The sequence below is a fragment of the Astatotilapia calliptera genome, chromosome 6, assembly GCF_900246225.1.
Source record: "Astatotilapia calliptera chromosome 6, fAstCal1.2, whole genome shotgun sequence".
In the NCBI taxonomy this organism is placed as follows: domain Eukaryota; kingdom Metazoa; phylum Chordata; class Actinopteri; order Cichliformes; family Cichlidae; genus Astatotilapia; species Astatotilapia calliptera.
This window is the reverse complement of record NC_039307.1, coordinates 9,287,921-9,311,713: the sequence shown is the minus strand read 5'-3', so window position 1 is coordinate 9,311,713 and position 23,793 is coordinate 9,287,921. Positions and strand designations below refer to the sequence as shown.

Here is a 23,793-nt window from a genome sequence, read left to right as displayed (position 1 = left end):
AAAGCACTCAAAATGATGATACTGCTGATCTTCGGTTGTTCAACTTCAAGCCTGATGAGAAAGACAGAAGCTGTTTAATGAGATGAAGAATGAGAAAGGTCATGCATAAGGTCATCATATAGTGTACACTTTATCTTTAAACAGAAATACTGTACATTTTTAGTATTTTTCTGAAATTAAAATTTTTCTGAAAGCTCCTAGATTGTGCACTCTCATTGTTATTCAGTACCATTCACTCTGTAAATGTATAGTCCTGCATCTCAACTGCGTGTTCTGAGCAGCATTTAATAACTGTAGATTTGTACAATTTGCAGTCATTGCAGATGTAGAGACGAGTGTTTTCCTCACACTGGCACCTCCCATTTCCCCTGATCCGGCAGCTGCACGTGAACACGCTGCGTTTGACATGGAGGAACTTAATCATATCTTCTTTTTTTCCCTCTTTCCCAGATGCACTGAATTGAACTTAATTAGATGCTACATCACCTCAGCGAGGTGCTGCATGGCAAATCTTATTAAGAAAAAGCAGTATGCTTCTCCAACGCTCGCTGATTCCTTTACATCTTGGCGTCTGTGGGAGAAAACCGCACTGAGGCGTATTCTCCAGCCTCTGTAACTAATGATGGCGTTGCCCAGATCTGACAGTGAGCTGTGTCTGTATATTGTGCTTAATATCATAATAATAATGAGAGCAAATTAGAACAATCAATTTCCATGGCTAGTTGTTGATTGGAGGAGGAGGTGGAAGTGACAGTAGGCAATCCATCATCCTCGGCCAGTCACATTAAGGAGAGCGCTGTGGAGCAGGTGGGCTGGGCTGGAGGCCAGCCACAGCCAATGGGAACGGTCGGGAGGGGAGGAGGGAGATCCATTACACCCAAATAAAGTGATAATGTAGCTGTGAAGGGGGTAAAACACAAAACAGAGGAGAAAAGAGGCTAGAGGAAGGATGACAGGGCTTCGCTTAAACTTATAACTGCTTTATTTGGGCTGCAAAGCGTGTGCTTGTGTGTGTATATTATAGTTTGTCTATCTAAATACCAGTGTGTTTGTGTGTTCTTTAGCTAGAAATACTTATATTTCCAGAAGAAAAATCCATCCAACACAGAGTACACAGACTATAGTTTCTTTTTTCATAAAGATAATCACTCCATAATGAACTGGAGCTCACACCCCACAAGGGGTCACTAAAATCTCACTTCCGCTCTCATCTCTTAAAATTTCATCAACACATTAAAGCAGTTATATCACAGAGTCATGTGCCATTTGCCAGTGCAGTGTACTGACCTTTCCACGAACACAAGGAGGCTTAATAGCTGTGATAACAATCGTGAAAATAATTATCATGACACGACTGATGACAGTCACTCTGCTTTATGGTTTTTAGATTTATAATCTGTGCCTCCTGACCTCACTCACACTCACACTTCATTTCACTAACTCAGTTTCATCACACACCCCACAACCCACAGCCATCAGTCAACAGTTAATGTCCCAGACTCCTCTTGGAGTTACTCGACCACTGCCAGAACTCTTCAATTTTAAAAATCTGAAAAAGCATTAAGTGCATTAAGTACATTTCCACCTTTTATCAGCTGGTGTAGGAGTCTTTTTCTCTAATCCTATTTCTGCTAAACGATGGCATGGGGCGAGTATATTAGATTTCATCAGCAGCCATCAATCATGGCCACACTTAACACGATCAGCTTCTCAGTTTATTCAGAGCGAACAATGGGGGACAGGCACGTCCCGCCTGCAACAGAGTAAATGAGGAATTTAAATACTGCACAAGAGACTACGGAGGCTCAGAGGGGGCTGACTGATTAAAGGCCACAATATCTGCTTTTCTAGGCAGATGATCTGTCAACTGGATGCAAGAGGAGGTTTATTGAAATAATGGGCTGCTAATGTGAGGTTATTCCGAGCTTCCTGCAACACACACAAACACATACAAACACACACACTGAGCATCCTCATTGTGACAACATGGCTGTGCACGTTCACACGAAACTCACTCACAACCACACACAGAGGCTCACACAGGCACATGCACATGCTGCATTTCCCTGCACAGCATCCCTACTGTCTGCTATTGATGGGTAATTTATCAAATGACATCTTATTCACTGCTGGGAGGAAATTAAATCATGTAGTTCCACATCCTGATTATGATCATGAAATGTCCCTGTTGTAAATTATGTAAGGGAGATGTTAATTTCTTTTCACTGCTTTTTATTTGTCAGCATCTGAGTCTCTATCTGGTTTTTCTCCTAATCATTGTGTTAATGAGCAGACACAATCAGATGGTGAGAATCGCAATAAATTGAGAAAAAAATGTCTTTGCGATATGATGCTGTGGTTTCACTTTTGATGGAAGATAAATGAATTATTCCACTTGTTCTTATCCTAAGCAGAAAAATGACCAGCATAAACCTCCGAGTCACATGAGCCTAAACAACGTAAAGAGATGAACACGTGAACTCTGATCAGAGTCTCACATTTTGTCCGTGTTCCTCAATGTGCACTCTTGACCTTGATCCAAGAAGCCCAGTGAGCAACAAATGAGAACAGGCCTGATATTCATCAAGACCCATCAAGAGACACAGACCTCAGTCTCCAAATTTACTTATAATAAAAGCAAAGATTTGTTCATCGTTTACTGTAATCAAGTGTTGCTCTTTATAACACAAACACAACAGACCAACTAACGTTGCTCTATAATAGGTGTTTTGATGCATTTAGGACTTCATTTTGATGAATTACTACAGGCCAGAGGCTCTTGTAAGTTAACTTAGATTCAAAGAAATAAAAACACTGCAGCTGTGACTTTCCTTACTCTGTAGCTCCTTTGCTGCAGTCACCTGACCAGGATCACCAGCAAACATTTAAAGCTACACTAATCAATATTTTTAATTAACTATTAGGTCAGCTAATTACCTTTTACATGGCAGGGTTTGCCATGACTGATTACAACAAACTTTCTAAACTTATTTGCACTATTCATAAGTGTCCAAAAAATCAAACTGAATCTAATTATTTTGTGAATTAAATCAAATGTTTGCTTTTATAGACCCTCAATTGTTTTTGCAATAGTTTTTTCTGTTCTCATGATGAAAAAAGGTATTACAAATTTATTTAATTATCTATTAATTTTGTGGAACTGGAGGCGAACAAGAGCTGGTAAGTGACACTTGAAACGTGACTGGAAAAGGGAGGAGCTCTGCTACAGATTGCTGACCTGTACCAGGTGTCCATAGCCTCTCCCCTCTCTCAGCTGGGATAGGTTCCAGCCCCCTGTGACCTTGGATTGAATTAGTGGAAAAGGATGGATGGATGGATGAGAAAAGACAAGAGCTCAGACACTTGCGTTTGTGTTCTAATCCCACAAATGTTTTACACATGGCATAATTAAAAGTCAAACTGTACAAAAAGACCAAAAAAAGCTACAATTATGCTTCACAGTCATTATTAATTTGGTGTATACAAATGTATATGTATATGTGCGAACATGTATGCCAAATATCAAGTTTGTGTTGCGTAGTAAGCTTGTAAGTCTTATCGAGTGTTTTTTAGTGTCAGCACACACCTTTTCCTCATAATATTTCATTTCATTACACATTTGTTCTTTTCTTTTTTTATGGTGTCAGCCCAGTGAGTTATGTCCCTGTTCCCAGCCTAATTGATTTTATACACAAAAACAGCATGATGCCGCATAAATTTCACAGCGCTAGAAGTCATATGACACAAGTCATTTGACCTGCATGATGGTCTCAACTTGGCTCGTTGGTTTAAAGTTAGGAGCATATGTTTAAAGGGTCATTGGTTGTGTACTGGAGGAATCTATGTAGGGAATATACTATATCATACCAGGAAATATCAGCAGGGAGAAATCTGATGGAGGTAGCAAAAGGGTGTAAAGGAGGTGAAGTCGCCATCACCCCCTCCCCATGAAAAAATAAAATAAAATCTTGTGTCACTTTGTGTAGTCTATTGCTGACTAAATTCTCCACTTCAACTCACATATCCCTGTATTATTATTATTTCATTTAAACTTCTCACAGTGCATAATATACTTCATGTGATTTATCTGTGTTTTACATATTTTGTGTTTGATTTCTTCTTGTCTTCTCAGCTTTTAGTTTCTAAACACAATTAAACTGTTCTGTGCTTACAACAAACTTGAAAATGTCATTTCATTAAGTAGTCTCCAGGAGTAGCTCTCCAACTTCTTGAAGGACATCCAAAGCTGCACTTTGGATGTTGGCTGCCCTTTTTTCTGTTCTTTATCAAGATGATCCCACACTGCTTCAATAATGTTGCAGTAACGTTGTGTGTCCTTCTACACAGGTATGTTTTTACTAAATTAGAACTAGAAAATGTGTTTTAAAAATGAGAGGTGGCTCAAGGCTTTTGCATTTTTGCAAGGAACTCCATTATCTCATCTTGAAATAACCATAGACCAGGGGTCTCCGATTACTGGTCTCAAGGGCCAGTGTCCTGCAGGTTTTAGATCTCACGCTGCGTCAACACAGCTGAATCAAATGATTAGTTCACTACCAGGCCTCTGGAGAAATTCAAGACATGTTGAGGAGGTAATTTAGCCATTTAAATCTGCTCCGTTGGATCAAGGACACATCTAAAACCTGCAGGACACCGGCCCTTGAGGCCTGGAGTTGGACACTCCTGTTATAGACATTTCAAGAATCATATGTAAAGCAGATGGTACTGTGACTAAAGGCGATTAAAAGGCAACCAAACAGGTCTTCATCCATGACAGTCAGGTGAAGATCTGATGTCGAGCATATCACTTTGGTGAACATTAACTGACATTGTTTATTTGCATTTTGTGTAGAGGACAAAACTGTGAGCAGATGAAAAAAATGATGTCTACACCTGGAAATGTAGGTTTTGTGCTTGTCGTTTCTGAGTAGAATAATTATTTTTATAGAACATTTCAAATTAAAAGCCAAAAGGGAAGCAAAAAATGCAAGTCTTACTCCAAGTACTTTAATTAATCAGTAAAGGTAAGAGAAAAATCCAAACTTAATCTTAAATTCTTTTCAAACTATTTCCATTAAAGGAGGTTACAGAAAGCAACATTTATTGTTACCATAAAGCAATAAAACATAACATTGTTAAACTTCTAATGTCAGCTTTGAAAGCATCTTACTTAACCAGAAGTGAAAAGCTGCACTTATAGATTTCTGTAAAATCGTGCAGCTACCATTTGACTAGCAAGTGCTTTAGGCTTCAATGACTGGATTTTTAAAAATCACTTGTAATTAGCTGGAAAAGGGAGGAGCTCTGCTACACTCATGTGAGTGTTGGGGAGATGAAACTTACAAGATAAACGAATTTAAACAGGAAAAAATGCAAAGTTCAGTGCAACTTTGAAATTAAGTCAAGGTTAGATTTATACAACAGACCTCCAGGTGTATAAGGAAAAATAAAATCTTAAAACTGTAAATCAATTTCTTCCATCAAATTCCACGAAATTTAAGGTTTTTAAGGTAGGTTTTGTGTAATCATGTTAACTGACAAATTATTAAATAAAAATTGTTTTTTTTAAAGTAAATTACTCTAATCACTCTGGGGTGTAGGATGACACTCGTGATCTTTGCTGGGGAAAGGGAAACGATAAAAGTTGTGGGATGGGCCTGCTTTGCAGGCGGTTTAACGACTGTGGAAATTCCGCCCATCAACACGACACGCCTCCTCTCCGGTACACGATCACGGCTCAAACTCTACAAATGGGGATGCGGTGAAAAGAGTTTTGAAAAGTTTTGCAGATGACGAAGAAACTCACACAAGGGGAATAATCATTTATGACTTAAATGGCGGAAGAACTGTTACAGGGAAACAATGAAAAACTCACCTCGGTAAGTGTAAGCATTTTTAAAAATTTCGATCTAATTCCTGGGTGGTATGGTCGTTTCCAGTGATCGCTTTTTATTAGTCACATGATTTTGGAATTATGTCGCGAATGCCTCCTAATCTCATTGTACAACGTTGGTTCAAGGTCATGGTTCATATAAGATGCTTACTGGGTTCCTTGGAAAACTCATCATGACACACTGAACTCGTACAATAGCACCAGTCACCACGTCATATGACATTCCAAGCATCGTTCAATTTACCACAAATCAGGTTAAAAAAAAAGAATAAAGGAGACTTTAAAAGCAAAAGTAGCCTGTGTGTGTTTTTAAACGGCAAATGAGAAGTTACTCGTGTCTCATTTTAAAGTAGTGTGACATGTGAGCAGCTCCACATGAGATATTTAATCAGAATAAATTGTTGTTGAGTGGGGTGCAATGTCTCCTGTGAACTATATTTAAAAGGAGTGACAATGGCTCAGAGGAGCTGTTGACTACCTTTAGTCATAACAGACTTATGAGTCTTATCTGTTATCACTGATTGTTGTTGTACAGCTTTAAATTCTAAATAAAGTCAGGTACCTTTGATCATGGTGACTTTTTAAAACTAAACATCATTTAGCTGATTTTTCAATACACATTAACTAAACTGTAACATTTAGTCAGCTGCTTTAACATATTCATTTAGGGTAATTGTTTATGCTTCCAGTTTGTTTAGTTATGGTGAAATCTATTGGATCAGGGGTGTCAAACATAAGGTCAGGGGGCCAGAATTGGTCAAGCAAAGACTCCACTCTGACACTGAATGTGACAACGCCTGTAAGTTTTTGACTTTTAATTGTGTTTAAATAGGTTTTACAGCTTAAATAAAAATGCCCATTGAGGCAAAGTTGTTGTGATTTGGTGCTGTATAAATAAAATTGAATTGAATTGAATGAATAGTTAAACTGCTTTACACTGAAAGAAAGGGGAGTTTCACTGGCCTGGTCCACTTCACATCAAAGTGGACTGTTTGTGTCCCACAATGTCAAATGAGTTAGACATCCCTGAGACAGTAAACTCTGTTTGCAGCTTGGTTTTCCCCTCATGTGTTGCTTTGTGTTTTCCACAGCATCTTACAAAGCCTCTGCTGGCAGTGGCTTTCCTGGCCTCATTTGGCAGCTCTATGCTCTATGGCTATAACTTGGCTGTTGTCAACTCTCCTGCAAAGGTATTTTCATCGTCGTCTACATAATAAGACTCCTAGTTTTGTGATTTCATTTGCGTGCATGCTTTTCGTGAGAACTCAAATGTTCCCTTTATGGTTAAACACTGTATGAAATTTGATTCTCAATGGTTAAATAACCCATTTGAACATAACACTCCAACTGAACAAATAAATTGTCATGTGGGGTCATGTGAGCTTATATAGCTACCTTACCATGTCATTGATACGCTGTAGCTCTTAATCCATTATGTTCCTTGGATGTTGAATTTGCCGCGGTGCAGTCATGTGTTCAGCCCCACAGAAGCATGTGAGCAGGTTCAGGGTATTGTCTCATGTTCGTATCTCAGGACTTAGGATCAGCTAAACCTTTCATCTCCAACTTTCATTTGCATTGTTTTTCTAGAGCTTGGTATCTGTTGTTGAAACTTTATAAATATGTTTTATAGTCGTGGATTAAAGTAACAAAAATTTTATAAAAACCCTGCATCAGTTCCAGGTCAGGAATCAGCCAGCCAGGGTGTTTTCTTAATGCTATTGTTTTTAAATATCCACAATGAAACTGTAATTGGTTTAGAGGGAGGCTTAGACATGTTGAAATGCTTGCAGATGCACTGTCTACATTAAGCTGGGCATACACTGTGCGATTTTTTTCAGTCGCATTATTCAGCTCCTGCTCAAACTCTACGATTGATTCGCAGGGGTTAGAAGTTCGTGGGTCACGATGCAGGGTCTCACACTATACGGCCCGATGCTCTGATGTGACTTGAGTGTTCACACTGTGCGTCCATAACATGAAGCTTATAAGCTTAAACACAAAATCTGTCTCTCCCTCTCTGTCTTTAACAGACACTGACACACACCACCACCACCATCAACTTTGCTAAATTGCTAATGAAAAACATTGACCAGGCGGCTGCAGTTGAGCAGCAATGTCCATCCAACTCTTTTCACGGTTGGTGCGCTCGTGATAATATTGTGAGGCCACATCGAAATGCTCGGATGAGCTTGCCAAATTTCTTCAAGTTGTGCCTCCATCGCTTGTGTCCAGATCACTGCCGTGCTGCTCCGTCTTTCTACTTCCAATTCTGTTTGCGCATGCGCAGTGTGAGAGGCTGAGTTGACACCCTCACGAGGGCCGAAAGGATTTCAGACAGGTTTGATTTTCTTGCGACCATACGATTGATGATCGGGAGCTGGTCATGAGGTGTTAATCGCTTCTTGTTACCTCATGTATACTACACGATGCACGACACACGATTAAGGCGAAACTCGGGCCGATCCCCAAAACAGTCGCACGACTGAAAAATCGGACAGTGTATGCCCGGCTTTAGAAGCTTGACATGAGTTTCATTTTTATAAAAATAGATTCACGAGATGATTAGCTTAGCTACTGGTCACGGGAGGATGGAATGAAGTCACAAGTCATCTCTCTAATGCTCTAAAACGCACACATTAATGTAATAACTATTTCCTGGCACGGCTAATTTCAAAAGACATGGAGCCAATTTAGTTGCTTCTGCTTGTGTCCTTTGGCTAAGCTAGCAATTTAGCTAGCGTAAGCCGACTCCCGACTGATATGGAAGTGAGATGTGAGAATAAAGTCAATCTTTTTCTTGAGAAAAACAGAAAAATACTGGGTATTTCCCCAAATCCTGAATGCTCTGCACAGAAGTAGGGACAGCTGGAGCAGTTCAGTTCATTTTGTTTGGGTCAGTTTCTTAGTGTCAAGTGATCTAAAATTCTGTTATCTGTTAATGTTAAAATTAATGAATTTTAACATTAAAAGTTTTAACACTTCCTCAGAGCATTGGATCATCTGGCTTTGGGGTCAATGGGTTTGTACTTCCAAGATTTTGTTGTTGTGTTAACACAGACCTGAACACTCCAGACATATGACAACATTCAGAAAGTAATATTTTAGTAAGCAAGGTAATATTCTATCCAGCTCTTTTAAGGAGGAGCAGGTCAGCAGTTGAAACCTTTCTGACATCATATGACACTTTCTGTTGTTTCAATAATTTTCATTACTTTGTATAAGAAATCAATACAGAAACAAAGCAAAGGAGCAAATATAAATTTCCCTTCCTGTTGGTTATGGACACTTACTATGTTGTTACTGTCGTATGCTTCTTTATGAGATCTGTAGACTTTCACTGAGGCCTTTTTATGTGCGATAACATAGCACATAGTACAGGGAGAATTTTTGAATTGGGTCCTCTCCTGCACCTCTTCTGTATTCTTTTGAATTCATATTAATGTATATATTTAATTCATATTTTTCTTAAAATTTTAATGCAATGGATCATCCTGGACACTTTATTGAGTGAAAGGCATCACCGTCAGATTCATCAAGCATGCAGTCGATGAGTCCTTTTCAGCTTTGAATTTGACTTGACTTAAATTATTGAAGTTACAACATCAAATTTTCATTTATCAGGTCTTTTGGGGATATATTGTGACGTATCATTTATGTTTCATTTTTTGTGTCATGTCTGTAGTGTTACAGTTACGGATGCTCACATTAAACATGTTCAAGGTTTCAAAAAGTTTGATCGGTGTAATTGATAATAACTTAGTATTTGCACTATTCACAAATCCAGGCTTCTGACTGCTCTATTTCAGGCTGTTTTTGCAACTCTTGGCTCTCGTTTATGTTGGTAAGATTGGATGTATTTATTATAGTCGTCTCATGGCTTTAGATGTGAGCACAGAAGCTCCACACTCCTCTTCAAACTTTCGGTTTGCAAGGAGCAGTCGGTCAGAAGAAAGTTGCTTTAAAAGGAAGAGGAGCTGGTTTCAGAGAGCTGGTTTCAGAGAGCACATGGCTGCACGAAGCTCAGTGTAAGAAAAAAAACAACAATATTTTGAACTCTGGCTCCTATAAAACTGCTGTGCTAGAATAATAAATAAAAGGCTAAATAAATAAGATATCTAAAAAAGGTAACATTATCTTTTGATTGCACACAATCTTTTTACACTGGGTTTGATTTATTTGGGGTGTTTTTTGCTTAGAAAATGAATTTACCTTGTTTTCCACCAGTACATCAAAGACTTCTACAATGAGACATTATTAGAAAGTCATGGCTTGACTCCGGATGGGCATCTTCTTACCGTCTTGTACTCTCTTACTGTGTCAATCTTTGCCATTGGTGGAATGACCGGAGCACTGCTGGTGGGCAGACTAGTTACCAAATATGGAAGGTCAGTGTGACCATGTTTATGAATTTTGAGTGCATGTTTATAAATTACTATTAACCTGTGACAGACTCAAACTTAGAGAGCTGAGCAACGAGAATCACTGCGTCCAAACAGGAAAGGGACTCTGGTGAGATCCACTGCACTTGTTTTTATGGGCGGAGCTCTGATGGGCTTTAGCAGATGGTGCAGAATTCCTGAGATGGTCATCATTGGGCGTTTCATCACAGGAGTACATTCAGGTAGACATGCCTACTGTTCCTGGTTGACTAAAATTTATTCCAATGTCAATAATCTCCTCTTAATATTTATTACTGTTATTATTACTGTCACATATTTGTCTGTAATTAGCAGCACTTTGTGTTGTTGGTGAAAAATAGCTGTATATACATTTCCTATAATCTATAAACAGCTGAGTCATTTATGCTTTAAATTGCCTTTTCAGTTCATATTTGGTGTTTTGTTCATTTTTGCACCAGCACAGTCAGACTGTATTAATTGCACTTTCTTCGTTTCTACAGGGATTTCTCTCAGTGTGGTGCCGATGTACCTCGGTGAGATCGCTCCTAAGAATTTGCGAGGCTTCCTGGGCCTTGTTCCCAGCATTCACATTTGTCTTGGAGTTTTCATCGCTCAGGTCCTGGGGCTCTCGGAGATACTGGGAAAGGTTCTTATACTGTGATGTTTGACTGGCTTTCATAGTTCTAATATGTAATAAAAATAACATTTTGAATTGATGCATGCATGCAGAGACTCTGTGATCTACAATTGAGCAGATGCACAAAGCGTTGCAAACAATATACTTTCAGACAGAAAAAGCTTCAAGACACCCTATGTTTACTTATGGAATAGCTAAATATACAGTGGGGCAAAAAAGTATTTAGTCAGCCACCGATTGTGCAAGTTCCCCCACCTAAAATGATGACAGAGGTCAGTAATTTGCACCAGAGGTACACTTCAACTGTGAGAGACAGAATGTGAAAAAAAAAAATCCATGAATCCACATGGTAGGATTTGTAAAGAATTTATTCGTAAATCAGGGTGGAAAATAAGTATTTGGTCAATAACAAAAATACAACTCAATACTTTGTAACATAACCTTTGTTGGCAATAACAGAGGTCAAACGTTTACTATAGGTCTTTACCAGGTTTTCACACACAGTATCTGGTATTTTGGCCCATTCCTCCATGCAGAACTTCTCGAGAGCAGTGATGTTTTGGGGCTGTCGCCGAGCAACACGGACTTTCAACTCCCACCACAGATTTTCTATGGGGTTGAGGTCTGGAGACTGGCTAGGCCACTCCAGGACTTTCAAATGCTTCTTACGGAGCCACTCCTTTGTTGCCCGGGCGGTGTGTTTTGGATCATTGTCATGTTGGAAGACCCAGCCTCGTTTCATCTTCAAAGTTCTCACTGATGGAAGGAGGTTTTGGCTCAAAATCTCACGATACACGGCCCCATTCATTCTGTCCTTAACACGGATCAGTCGTCCTGTCCCCTTGGCAGAAAAACAGCCCCATAGCATGATGTTTCCACCCCCATGCTTCACAGTAGGTATGGTGTTCTTGGGATGCAACTCAGTATTCTTCGTCCTCCAAACACGACGAGTTGAGTTTATACCAAAAGGTTCTACTTTGGTTTCATCTGACCACATGACATTCTCCCAATCCTCTGCTGTATCATCCATGTGCTCTCTGGCAAACTTCAGACGGGCCTGGACATGCACTGGCTTCAGCAGCGGAACACGTCTGGCACTGCGGGATTTGATTCCCTGCCGTTGTAGTGTGTTACTGATGGTGACCTTTGTTACTTTGGTCCCAGCTCTCTGCAGGTCATTCACCAGGTCCCCCCGTGTGGTTCTGGGATCTTTGCTCACCGTTCTCATGATCATTTTGACCCCACGGGATGAGATCTTGCGTGGAGCCCCAGATCGAGGGAGATTATCAGTGGTCTTGTATGTCTTCCATTTTCTGATGATTGCTCCCACAGTTGATTTTTTCACACCAAGCTGCTTGCCTATTGTAGATTCACTCTTCCCAGTCTGGTGCAGGTCTACAATACTTTTCCTGGTGTCCTTCGAAAGCTCTTTGGTCTTGGCCATGGCGGAGTTTGGAGTCTGACTGTTTGGGGCTGTGGACAGGTGTCTTTTATACAGATGATGAGTTCAAACAGGTGCCATTCATACAGGTAACGAGTGGGGGACAGAAAAGCTTCTTACAGAAGACGTTACAGGTCTGTGAGAGCCAGAGATTTTCCTTGTTTGAGGTGACCAAATACTTATTTTCCACCCTAATTTACGAATAAATTCTTTACAAATCCTACCATGTGGATTCATGGATTTTTTTTTTTTCACATTCTGTCTCTCACAGTTGAAGTGTACCTCTGGTGCAAATTACTGACCTCTGTCATCATTTTAAGTGGGGGAACTTGCACAATCGGTGGCTGACTAAATACTTTTTTGCCCCACTGTAGGTATAAAGACAAAGATGGTAAAGATGGAATGAATAGTTTTAGATGATGATATTATTATTTTTTTAAATCAAGGTTTAGGTGAGGTCTTTGGTTTTTATTGGGGTTGTTTTTTCCCCACACAGGAAGAGCACTGGCCTCTGCTTTTGTCTCTTGTGGCGGTTCCTACCATGGTCCAGCTGATACTGTTGCCATGGTTTCCAGAGAGTCCACGATATCTGCTAATAGAGAGAGGAGATGTGCATGCCACCATTGCAGGTTAAAAAGTGCATTTCTTGCTTTCCTTTTCTGAATAACCTAACCCCTAACCCCTATTACAAAGGAAGATCAAGACGCCTAGAACAGATTCTCAAACTTTACATAATCCTTTCACTGTGATACTTGAAGGATGAATTAAAACTGGTTTAATAAAAAAGACTCCTGTTTCACTCCGTTCTGTAGCCCTAAAGTGGTTCCGTACTAAAGGAAACATTCAGGCTGAGGTTGAAGAGATGCAGGAGGAGCAACGCTCTTTGTCCTCCATGCAGACCCTCTCTGTCTGCAGCCTCCTCATGGACAGCTGTGTCCGCTGGCAGGTCCTCACTGTTGCAGTGGTCAACATCGGCATGCAGCTGTCTGGGATTGATGCCGTGAGTAGGAGAACTATTGTGTTGTTTTTTTCATCTTTTGTTTATATGTGTGTGTATTGTCACATTTTGAATGTGCAACAACTGTGCAGTTATTATATGAGAGGGAGATCTTATAGTGCGAGAGTTCCCAGCTGGGCTCCTCCCGTCCATCCATACATCACAGTCTCACACCCACTGAATGACTAAGCAGGGGGCGATGTGACCATGCCTCATTATCTCCTGGTGCTCTCCCTCAGCGTTACCTCACATAACAAGGTCCACCCATCCGAACACAAAGTCAAACACATCTTTGTACTCATTGCTTCATATGGATGGAGGCTCCAGGCATGCAGGCTCATATGCTAGTGCCATTTCGCAGCAGGGGTGCACCCCACTGAGTCTCTCAGTCCCAGCTGTTCCAGCCAGGAACACTGGAAGGCTTCAAACCTCCAGAAGAAGTAGTGTCTCCAAATCTGAGACACGAAAAGTAAAACTAAGCAATTCAAGAGAGTTTGAAAAGTAAATGTGCATGTTTTTTCTTAAAATATTGGATACTTATAATCATATTCATACAGACTGAGTTTGTGCACAACCAGATATTATTCAACATGTTACAACATGGTGCTTTTACAGTATTTGTGGTGCTGATTTTGTAGAGTTATTACAGCCAGCTGGGGAGCCACTCAACCTAGGAAAAATGATGAAAGAGCTATTTCTTCTGCAAGTACTACTGTAGCTGTACTGTCATTCACATCATAAAGTGGCAGCCCCGCTATTATTTTGTTGCTGCTCTTGCTTTGTTTTCGTTCTTCCACTTCTACACGAAGCAAGAGAATACGACAAAGCATCGACTACATATTCATAATCATAAACAAGTGAAATCATGGATAAATCGTGAAGAAGGAAAAGAAGGGACAAATAAATGCATAACTAAATTCATAAAGTTAATTTTCAGGTAACAAAATATTTTCCAGATGAATGTAATGAATGATTTCCAGTGTCTTTGTACTGGTTGTAGTGGATAATTCAGCATGAGCAAAATCAGTTCCAAATAAGAATGCTGTAATAAAACGGATAATGAGGATTACGCTCTTTGGTTGTTTTTTCTTAAGGTAGAGTAAGTTGAGACATGTGCTGAGGCTACCTGCATCTGTTTAGGATCAACATACTCCACTAAAAAGTGAACTAGGTTTTATCCACTTTTTGTAATGTGGAAGTGTAAGGCACTAGGACATTTGACACAAATGTGCTCAATGAACGGTTTCCTGAACTAGGTTGTATAAAGTAGAAGTTGCCATTAAACTATTATGTTATCAGCATCTGTCTTCTCAAGGACAGTTTCTCAAGACAGATGCTTGTTTTGGTAATACTGAAGTAGTATAGTTGGCATTGTAGCTTTGAGTAAGCCCAGAGATTAAGTCATTTTAAGACTGTGATTTTCTCCTACTTAACTTTTCCTACTTTAACTGTACATACCTCATTGTGTAAATCTAGGTTAGGTTTACACACTGAGGCATGTCAGATTAGATGAGCTAAATAATCCAAGAACACTTTTGAAATCCTGTGATTAGATGAGGCTACTTCTGTTAAACAAACAGTTTGGCCTGAAAAAGCTGAAAAAAGCTCCAGAGTGAAATGAGCCATGGCTACTTTGCTTAGCACTCTGACATCACTGCAGTGTTACTGGCTTGCACTTTAGTGCTCATGTGCGTAAAACAAAATATATGAATCAACTCATATAACACAATTCTTATATTAGAGGAGATTTTAGCTCAGTAAGGAGGCGTTTTAGCCTAGCAGCTTATATTCATCTTCATCAAATCTTATCCCAGTTGTTTAAGTTTCTGGAATTGTTTGTGCTTGTGCAGGCCTTCTGCTTTGCTCGTCTGTTTGCATACTTCAAGCCTCCAATGGTGATGAAATGTTATATGTATGGTTACTAAATCAACAAGACAGCATTTAACTGCACTGATCACGATCTTGTCCGCACATCATCAATGATGGATGTTGTATCAGCAAAGTGTGATTAATGAGAATGCGCAAATTAATTTCAAGGGGAGTACTTGTCAGGAGTCCATACTGATGAAAAGCTGTATCTCAAATGCATGAGTGATGGTCGGCCTTGTGATAATGATCACTATGATGAATCGTGTGCATTACCAGATAAGCAGAGTGACTTTTTGGCTCCTTAAGGAAACAAGGCAAACTTTGATTTTTGCTGTATCAATAGTCCAAAGGATTCAACATATCAATAAACCTTGTGTCAATTTCAGATCTGGTTCTATACAAATGACATTTTTAGGAATGCAGGAATCGCAGACCCTTATATTCAGTACACAACAGTGGGAACTGGGGCCATTGAGGTCATCTCAGGGATGCTGGGGGTGAGTAGACACACACACATTAAGATGAAATGAATGTATTTCTATTATACAAGGATTTTTTATATTTTGGACTTGTAACGTTGGAACACAGATGTGATAATGTGCTGCTGTTTTCCTGGTCTGAGATCTGTTTGACCAGTGTTAAAGCAAAAATATACAACAGAATTAAGTATATTGGGAACTTGACATAAAAAATTGCATTTTTTGTTTTGTTATGGATTTAATGGCTGCTAAACTGAAAATAGAATTAGCAGATTAATTAACCATGAAGCACTTGGGGTTGCAATAAATCTGTGCCTTGTATGACTGATGGTAACTTCAGTCTTGATCCACAAGAAAAAGAGAAACTGGGAAAAACAAATGCCTTCCCTTCTGATAAACATGTAACTTCTTACCTAAAATACTTAAAAGAAATAATGACTTTGGTTATTTTGGTTATGACATGTAGTCATGCACAGTCTGTTTTGTTTAACTTGACTGTTTCAGTTTGTGTTTTCTGTTGTCTTGGTCATGCTTGCATAAAATCTGATTAGGGGAAGGTGAGCTGAAACCTAATGAAGGTCATTTATTCTGTAGCGTGCACAGGGCCATGTTATACTCTATTGAAAAAAAAAAAAAAAAAAAAAAATATATATATATATATATATATATATATATATATATATATATATATATATATATATATATATATATATATATATATAGATATAGATATATATATAGGCAAACGAAAGATTTGTATAATTGCAACTAACTTTTTGAAAATCTATTTTTATGGGTTAGTCACATGTAGTCCTGCTTATTTGTCCGTTATTTAGTGTTTCACTATTGAGCGTCTGGGCAGAAGACCACTGATGATTGGTGGTTTCCTTTTTATGGGACTGTGCTGTGCCGGAATCACTGTGTCTGTCCTCTTCCAGGTACATGTCATCTGATATCCTGCTGGTTTAGGAATATTTTGCATGACATTATAGTACATTACATGGAGCTTAGGACATAACCAAATTTACATAATTTACATAAATTATTGTATGTCTTCAGATGAAAAAGCCTCTAAGTGACACCCTCTGTGAAAAATGAGAAAATTATATCAGGTGAAAGCTTCACTTCAAAGCCATGCTAAGCCTCTTTCCAAACATGGTTTGCTAGCAGAAACCTCTAAATGCCACTAAAAGCTACCATGTCCACAGGAACACCAGTCAAAACACACTTATCTGTAAGATTGTTTTCAGTTGCATGTTTAGCAACTATTTCCTATGTCTCATCCAAAGAGGTGGACTGCACAAAGGATGATGCACAAATGCAAAGCAGGTTTCGCTGCAAAAGACTATCAAATTTGTTAAAAAGCATTTCATTCAGTGACCATTTCACTGCTGTTAAAGTAAACTCACTGAAGCTGAACATAGGACACTGACGAAATATTTAAAACAAAATAAAATGTTAGATAGGCTTAGAGATTTTTCCATCTGAAGTCATCATATAAATGAATAATATTAAAAAAAAACTGTGTGTGACTATCTGCAACTCATGACTTGTGTTTGACCAATCACAGCCGCAGTTGTCCTACATGCGCTACATCAGTGTGGGCTGTGTTATTGGGATTATTGCTGGCTTCTGCATAGGTCCAGGTAAAAAAAAAAAAAAAAAAACAATCTTGTATCTGTATCTGGCATGAAAACTTTCCAACACTTTCAAAGCTACATGTGATTGCATTAGCTAGAAGTGATCCTGTGTATGAGGAAACACTGCACCCTGCTGGAAACTTGCACAATAGCAGGCATTAAAGCTTGAAAACATCAGCACCCCATCCTCCACACTCCTCCTCTGGCTGTGAGGAGATATTGTATTTCATTAGTCTTGTAAATTAGGAAATCCTAACTGCCACACTGCTTCCATTCTCACAGCCATTTGTACACTGGATGAGATGAGTGAAGTGAATTAAGAGGCAATAGTTTACAACGATGAGAGCCACGTCGAGCGAACCTGCGAGGATGATGGATTAGAACAAATCTGGTTTACATAACGTCATTCGTCAAACAGGCAAAATCTATACCTCAGCAAACAAGGATTTCTCTTGCTGCAATTAGACTTCTAATGGCTCATTGTTCATAAGCTAGCTGTGATGAATATGGTTTCCTTCAAATGAAACCTTGCTTGCACATTGATGCCCTCCCATATATACCGCAGATGTTGACAAATTATGGTGTAGTTATTGGTTTGACAATATTAAACTTTTCTCTCTGCAGTTATCATGCACAGAATAATGAGGACATTATTCGGAAAGCTAATCATTAGAGCTTATACTAATGCATATTTCTCCTTCATAGCCTTCACTTCTAACAATGAAGAATCACATGTTTAAAGTTAAGGCACATCTTAAACTAATGAATTGCATGAGCTAAGCTATTCTGTGTCTTGTGGTTCAGAAGTGGAGTTTTGCTGTCTTGACAAACACCTTCCTCTCTTGTCAGTCTATGATTAGTGAGTAATAATGAACACATAATGAAGTACATGTAGAAAAAGGAGTGTAATATAATAGCACTTGGGCTTGTGAAATGTTTATCATTAATCATCTTCTGTTAATTTTGAGTAACTGCCAAGGAAGAGTCCTGAGTGGGAGTATTGATAAAGTAATGGATGAACTAAGATGCCGATGTTAATTTCACATCACCCAATAGATTCATATAGCCATACTAAGTAATTAAATGTGATTTGTGTTATAACAGGATGCTTAGTTAGATTAAACTGTCTTCATGTGGTGTTGTTGGGAATATTTTTGGAATAAGAAAAATATGTTTTTGTGTATTCTTTACAGCGGGTGTGCCTTTCCTGATCACTGCGGAGCTGTTTAAGCAGTCTCATCGACCGGCTGCGTACACCGTAGCTGGTTGCCTCAACTGGATGTCCAACTTCACCATTGGTTTTGTCTTTCCCTTCTTAGAGGTTAGCACTGACTTGTATCCCACAGAGCTAAATTCAAATGTACACAAAAGCCATCTAAATATACTGTCCAGTTTATAGTGAAAAAACCTGTAAAAAGGCTTTATTTCTATTTTTTATTTTTTTTGTACATGTGTAGTCTTGACATTTGATGCACATCTACTGTGTGTATACGACTGGCTGTGCACTTTTGTCTGAACAGAAGTGACTCCACAAATACCAATAAAATTGCCAATTAAAAGTCCCGACCTTGCTGTCTGTCATTGTCCTCGGCTTCGTTCCAAGTGAACAGCTACAAAGTAAAGAGGACAATTAATTGTTAAGTTGACAGTGACCGAGGCAGTCAGTAATTAGTCTGGCCATAGATCTTAAAATATGAGATTGCACGTTCCTTAATCTTTCTGTTTTTATTCCACATGAAGCAAACTAACTTCATTGCTCTCAGAAAGTGTTTTAGGTCTTCAGGCTATCAGGTACCGTCTTCCTCTAGTCTCTGGGATAAGCTAGGCTAAACACCCTGTCCTGTGTTTTTTCTGTTTTATAGCCTACCTTAGAGTTTATACCAAAACATTTCCCCTGCTGCAAAACATCACCGATTTGCTACTGATCTTACTGTCTTTTCCAGCAAAAATAATGGCAATAAGGGCAATAAAAGAGCCCCTGGCTAGTTTGGAAACCTAGTAGATCATTTACAGCTTTAAAAAAAAAAAGGGAAGTACTTGCCTTAAAAATTTGCTATGTTAATGCTAATGCTATTAATGCTAACGTTAACCTTTAAGCCAACAAAACCAATAATCTACCTTTCATGTTTTGTGTCTTTAACTGTGCATTTGTATTTTTTTGTGTCCTTCCACCCCAGATTGCTACAGGTCCTTTCTGTTACCTGATCTTCTGTGTGGTCTGCTTGGGAGTGGCTGTCTATACCTTCTTCATCATTCCAGAGACCAAGAACAAAACTTTCTTGGAGATCAGCCAGATGTTTGCCACCAAGAATGAGATCTGTGAAGAAGAGCTGTATCCAAATAGTGAACTAAAAATGGCTCTGATGAACGGCTATGGAACCCTCGACTTCCATAACAAAAAATAGGAATTCAGCCAGTTGAATAGGAGCTCAACCAACACTGTCAGTGATACAGACAAGGAACTGTCAGATCAGCTGCTTCGTGCAAATTGTCACTGCATACAGTTATGGTCAGAGGTTTACATACTCTTCATGGGCATGAATGTCATGGTAATTTTGGACTTTTAATGACTCCTTTGAATTGTTCTTTTTTTAAGGTTGGAATGATTGTATGGCAAACATTTTTAATGCTTTTAGAAAATATGAACTGGGGACACAGTTGTGAATTCATGTTGTATTTTCTCAAATCCACTCAAAATTAAAAGTATGCATACAGACTCAAAAATATACATATATCCCCACTAATATTTGATTAAATGTCCTTTAGTGGGTTGGACCTTTTGTAGATGCCTTTGGTAACCAGAATTATGCTTCTGTCATAACTCGTACTGGACATTTGATCTTTCTTCTTGACAGAACTGGTAGATTTAATTTAAACTGGTTTCTTGATGTGGTAATAGCTTTTAACCATAGTCTATGGAGGAGGTGGGGGCTTTGGGAAGGCCATTCCAGAATCTTAATGTTAGTGTCCTGTATCCATTCCAAAACCAGTTTTAATGTGTGTTTGGGATCATTGTCCTGTTGAAACATCCAACTGTATCAAAGTTTTAACTGAAGAATTTGACAGTAGTTCTTCATTATCCCATCCACTTTGTGCAAGGTACCAGTACTACTGACAGCAAAACAGCTTCTGAGCATGATGCTACCACCACCACACTTAAAGTTGGTGAAGTGTTCTTAGACTTTGAAAGCCTCACCTTTTCTCCTCCAAGCACACCTCTTTTGGCCAAATTGCTCCGTCTTTGTCTAATCTAGCCATAAAACTTTTCTCCAGAAGGCATTTGGCTTGTCCGTGTAGGCAGCTACATATTTTAGTCGAGCTTGAAGGTGTCAGTTTTGGATCATCCCCAAATTCCTTTGACTTTGTTCTGAATATCGGTCAATCCAGTGAATGCTGTCAAACAAATCCTTTTTATACTGGCGAAGAGAAACTCCTAGCTGTAGTCGATCATGATCACTAACAAGAAGTTATCAGACCTTGGCCTTGTCAAGTTCAGAGATCACAGCACAAACACATCCTCTTCCAAATACACATGCATGCAAACTTTATATAGAGTAATTAGTTTGTATACCGCTGAAGAATCTTGTATAGTAGCTGCACAAGATTGCTCAGTCAATTTTTAATGCTTTATCATTTACAAGACACAAAAATACATCTGACCCTGGATTTCTTTTGTCTGTTTGTTCTTTGTGTTTTGCCTATAATAACAAGCAAACATACAAAACATTAATATGAAAAAATTCCATTCATAAACTCAGAAGTGCATTTCTACTTTAACATCAAGCCCTAAGCAGCACCTCTGAGTTAGCACAATACTTTGACTTCTTTTGGGGGCTATATTTGCTTCACATTCATTGAGCTGATGTGATGCTGGAAAAGGACTCCCACACTTGGAAAATTAAAAGCAAGAGAAATATTGTGTGGCATCATTGCGTCTCACCAAAACTACCATAAAGCTAACACAACAACACTTGCAATTACAGCACGAACAAAAATGAATTATGAAAATAATACACAAATAAAACGGAGATTTTCAAACTGCAACCAAAATCATTCCCAACAGTGACATAATGGAAAAACGTTGCAAAAGGAGCTATTCACACCAAAGGGCAACAACAGAACTCAAACTTTGGCCTGAAAGGCAGGCAAATGCTGCCCAGTAAGTTAAAGCTTTAATAAAGGCAGGATTATTCTGATTCTTATTATTGGTTAATAAATCATTCATTATCTCTAGAATTTAGTGGTTTACAGATCTGCCTGACAAGTAAAGACACCCTAGTTTTATCCCGTGAGAAGACAAAAATCCCTTTGAGACTGCATCAGGAGAGGCCTCCGGTGCAACAATCTGCCAAATCAAAAAAATGCATAGCTTTCCACTTTGGCGACCACGTGTTAATAAAGTAGCAGCTGAAAGGAGCTTTATTAGCAAATAAATCATTCAACAGTAAGGTTCACAGTTCATTCTTGGGTTTGTAATAGCAGTTTAGAAAACATTGTCACCACAAGGTCTATTTAGTTGCAGATCTAATTTCATCAAATAACATCATTTTTTATCAACAGGGAGACTGTCGTACACAGCAGGCATCTAACTGCTCAATATGGGCAACAAGTGCTCAGAAAAAAACATACTACAGTACTGCATGCACTAAGGAAGATTTTTATAACTGAAGGGCAAATAAACAGACCTTACTTACTTTACAAGTGTTTCACAGATATAAGCTATTAAGAAAAATGTTAATAGCTGTCAAATTTGGCTGGTGTTTCTCCTGCAGATGGTATGTAGTTATTAAAATGAATGTTTTGGTAATGCTAGCAAGTTTAGTTAGCAACGTGCATTCACAGGCTCTATGGGTAAATTACAGATAGTTGTTAATTAAGGATAATTGTTAAATACTATAATTTTACTCAATAAAATTTGGAGTACAGACTAGAGTAAAATTACCTGCACAGCAAGAGCTCTAAGACAGCGGTCTCCAACCTTTTTTGCGCCATGGACCGGTTTATGCCTGACAATATTTTCATGGACTGGCCTTTAAGGTGTCGCGGATAAATACAACAAAATAAAACTAGTACCGGTACCGAAAAAAAGAAGATTTATTCATAACACACGTGAAAAGACCCAGGAAAACCGAGATAACGATAAAAACGATAACAAAATAACGCTAAAAACCGATAAAAACCCTGAAAACCATACATTTCACACCTGAGCCTCAACTCTCACGGCCCGGTACCAAACGACTCACGGACCGGTACCGGTCCGAGGCCCGGGGGTTGGGGACCGCTGCTCTAAGAGGTCTGAAACCACAAACATAACAAGGAGGTCCAGTTTGATGACTCGAATTAGATCATATGTCTGCAGACAGCTACCAGCTATTGCTGTTTTTTCTCAATGGGGAAATTAATAAGCAAGAACAAATATTTTATTTTGTTCGTTTTACTCTAATACTGCATGTGCTAACACAGGTGTCTGTGGTGACTGACTCTCTTTTGGAGTCAACCTCAGATTTAGTTATTAAAATAAAAAGTGATCTCTGGCTAATGACACAGAGGCAGCATGTATTAGTCAAAATGTTGTTATGACATTGTAAATCAAACAAAGTGTTTTATTATCTACCTCTGGTTCCGTCATTCTGCGCAAAGTGTGTCAGTTAAAATGTTACTAAAGTGTTACTAAGTTATGACCGTCTACTTTAGTCGTTCATCTCAAACTGTGTGATCATAGCGTGAAGAAGCTTTGGTAAAATGTTGCTCAGATGTACTTCTCAGTGTGTTAGTGCCATCACTGACTATTTTTCTCTGCGAGGGTCGAACATTTGCCATACCATATGACGTACTATGGCATATTTGGGAATCATACAGTATGGTGAGAGATGGGGAGCACTGCTTTTCTTTCGCTCATCTCTTCCCTCTGCCTTGAGGCTGGCTGATCCATCTGTCAGGCCCTGCAACCCCCAGCTGAGGCAGAATGGATACACAATGTCAAATGCCTGTTTTGATATCACAGATGAGAGAAGAGGGGTGGACCGTGCCAATGTTGGAAACATCATCATATCACTGTAGGATTGGTAGAATACTCACAGCACTTTAAAACACGTCTTCTTTACTCACAAAAGCAGAAGGAAAAGTGAGGCAAACTGTGATGGAAGGTCAGGCTTTGGCGTTGTTGATTTGCTGCTGAATGGACAGAAGCGTTTCGGTCTTGCAGAGAGGCACAAGTAGGGGCAGCATGGCTGTTCATATGTAATGTCACTTTCAAACAAAGGGCTCCTTGTCACCGAGACTACAGTATATTTCTGTGGATAATGCCAAAGCATTGTGCACATGTGAAAACACACACTTACACGCAGGCTCGCTCCGCCTCGGGCTGGCAGAAGCTATAAATCAAACAAATAGCATCACAGCCTGGCGAAGAAAGCATTCCAACAGATAAAATG

The 23,793-nt window shown here is 39.0% G+C and overlaps 1 protein-coding gene across 1 annotated transcript; it reads left to right on the top strand.

The window, feature by feature from the left end:
- The first annotated feature begins 5,651 nt into the window (after positions 1–5,651).
- Positions 5,652–19,939, top strand: slc2a15b (solute carrier family 2 member 15b). Its single transcript, XM_026170104.1, has 12 exons — positions 5,652–5,879; positions 6,985–7,083; positions 10,121–10,281; positions 10,393–10,517; positions 10,797–10,942; positions 12,871–13,003; positions 13,187–13,374; positions 15,627–15,737; positions 16,556–16,657; positions 17,290–17,365; positions 18,553–18,680; positions 19,537–19,939. The coding sequence occupies exons 1-12, from the start codon at positions 5,835–5,837 to the stop codon at positions 19,762–19,764; spliced, it is 1,542 nt and encodes a 513-aa protein (XP_026025889.1). The 5' UTR covers positions 5,652–5,834; the 3' UTR covers positions 19,765–19,939.
- Positions 19,940–23,793: the final 3,854 nt, after the last annotated feature.

Bases quoted from the DNA above. Each gene is read 5' to 3' on its own strand.
- slc2a15b (XM_026170104.1), top strand. From the start codon at position 5,835: ATGGCGGAAGAACTGTTACAGGGAAACAATGAAAAACTCACCTCG. The intron at 5,880-6,984 runs GTAAGTGTAAGC...TGTTTTCCACAG, and splicing joins ACAATGAAAAACTCACCTCG to CATCTTACAAAGCCTCTGCT. The intron at 13,004-13,186 runs GTTAAAAAGTGC...TCCGTTCTGTAG, and splicing joins TGTGCATGCCACCATTGCAG to CCCTAAAGTGGTTCCGTACT.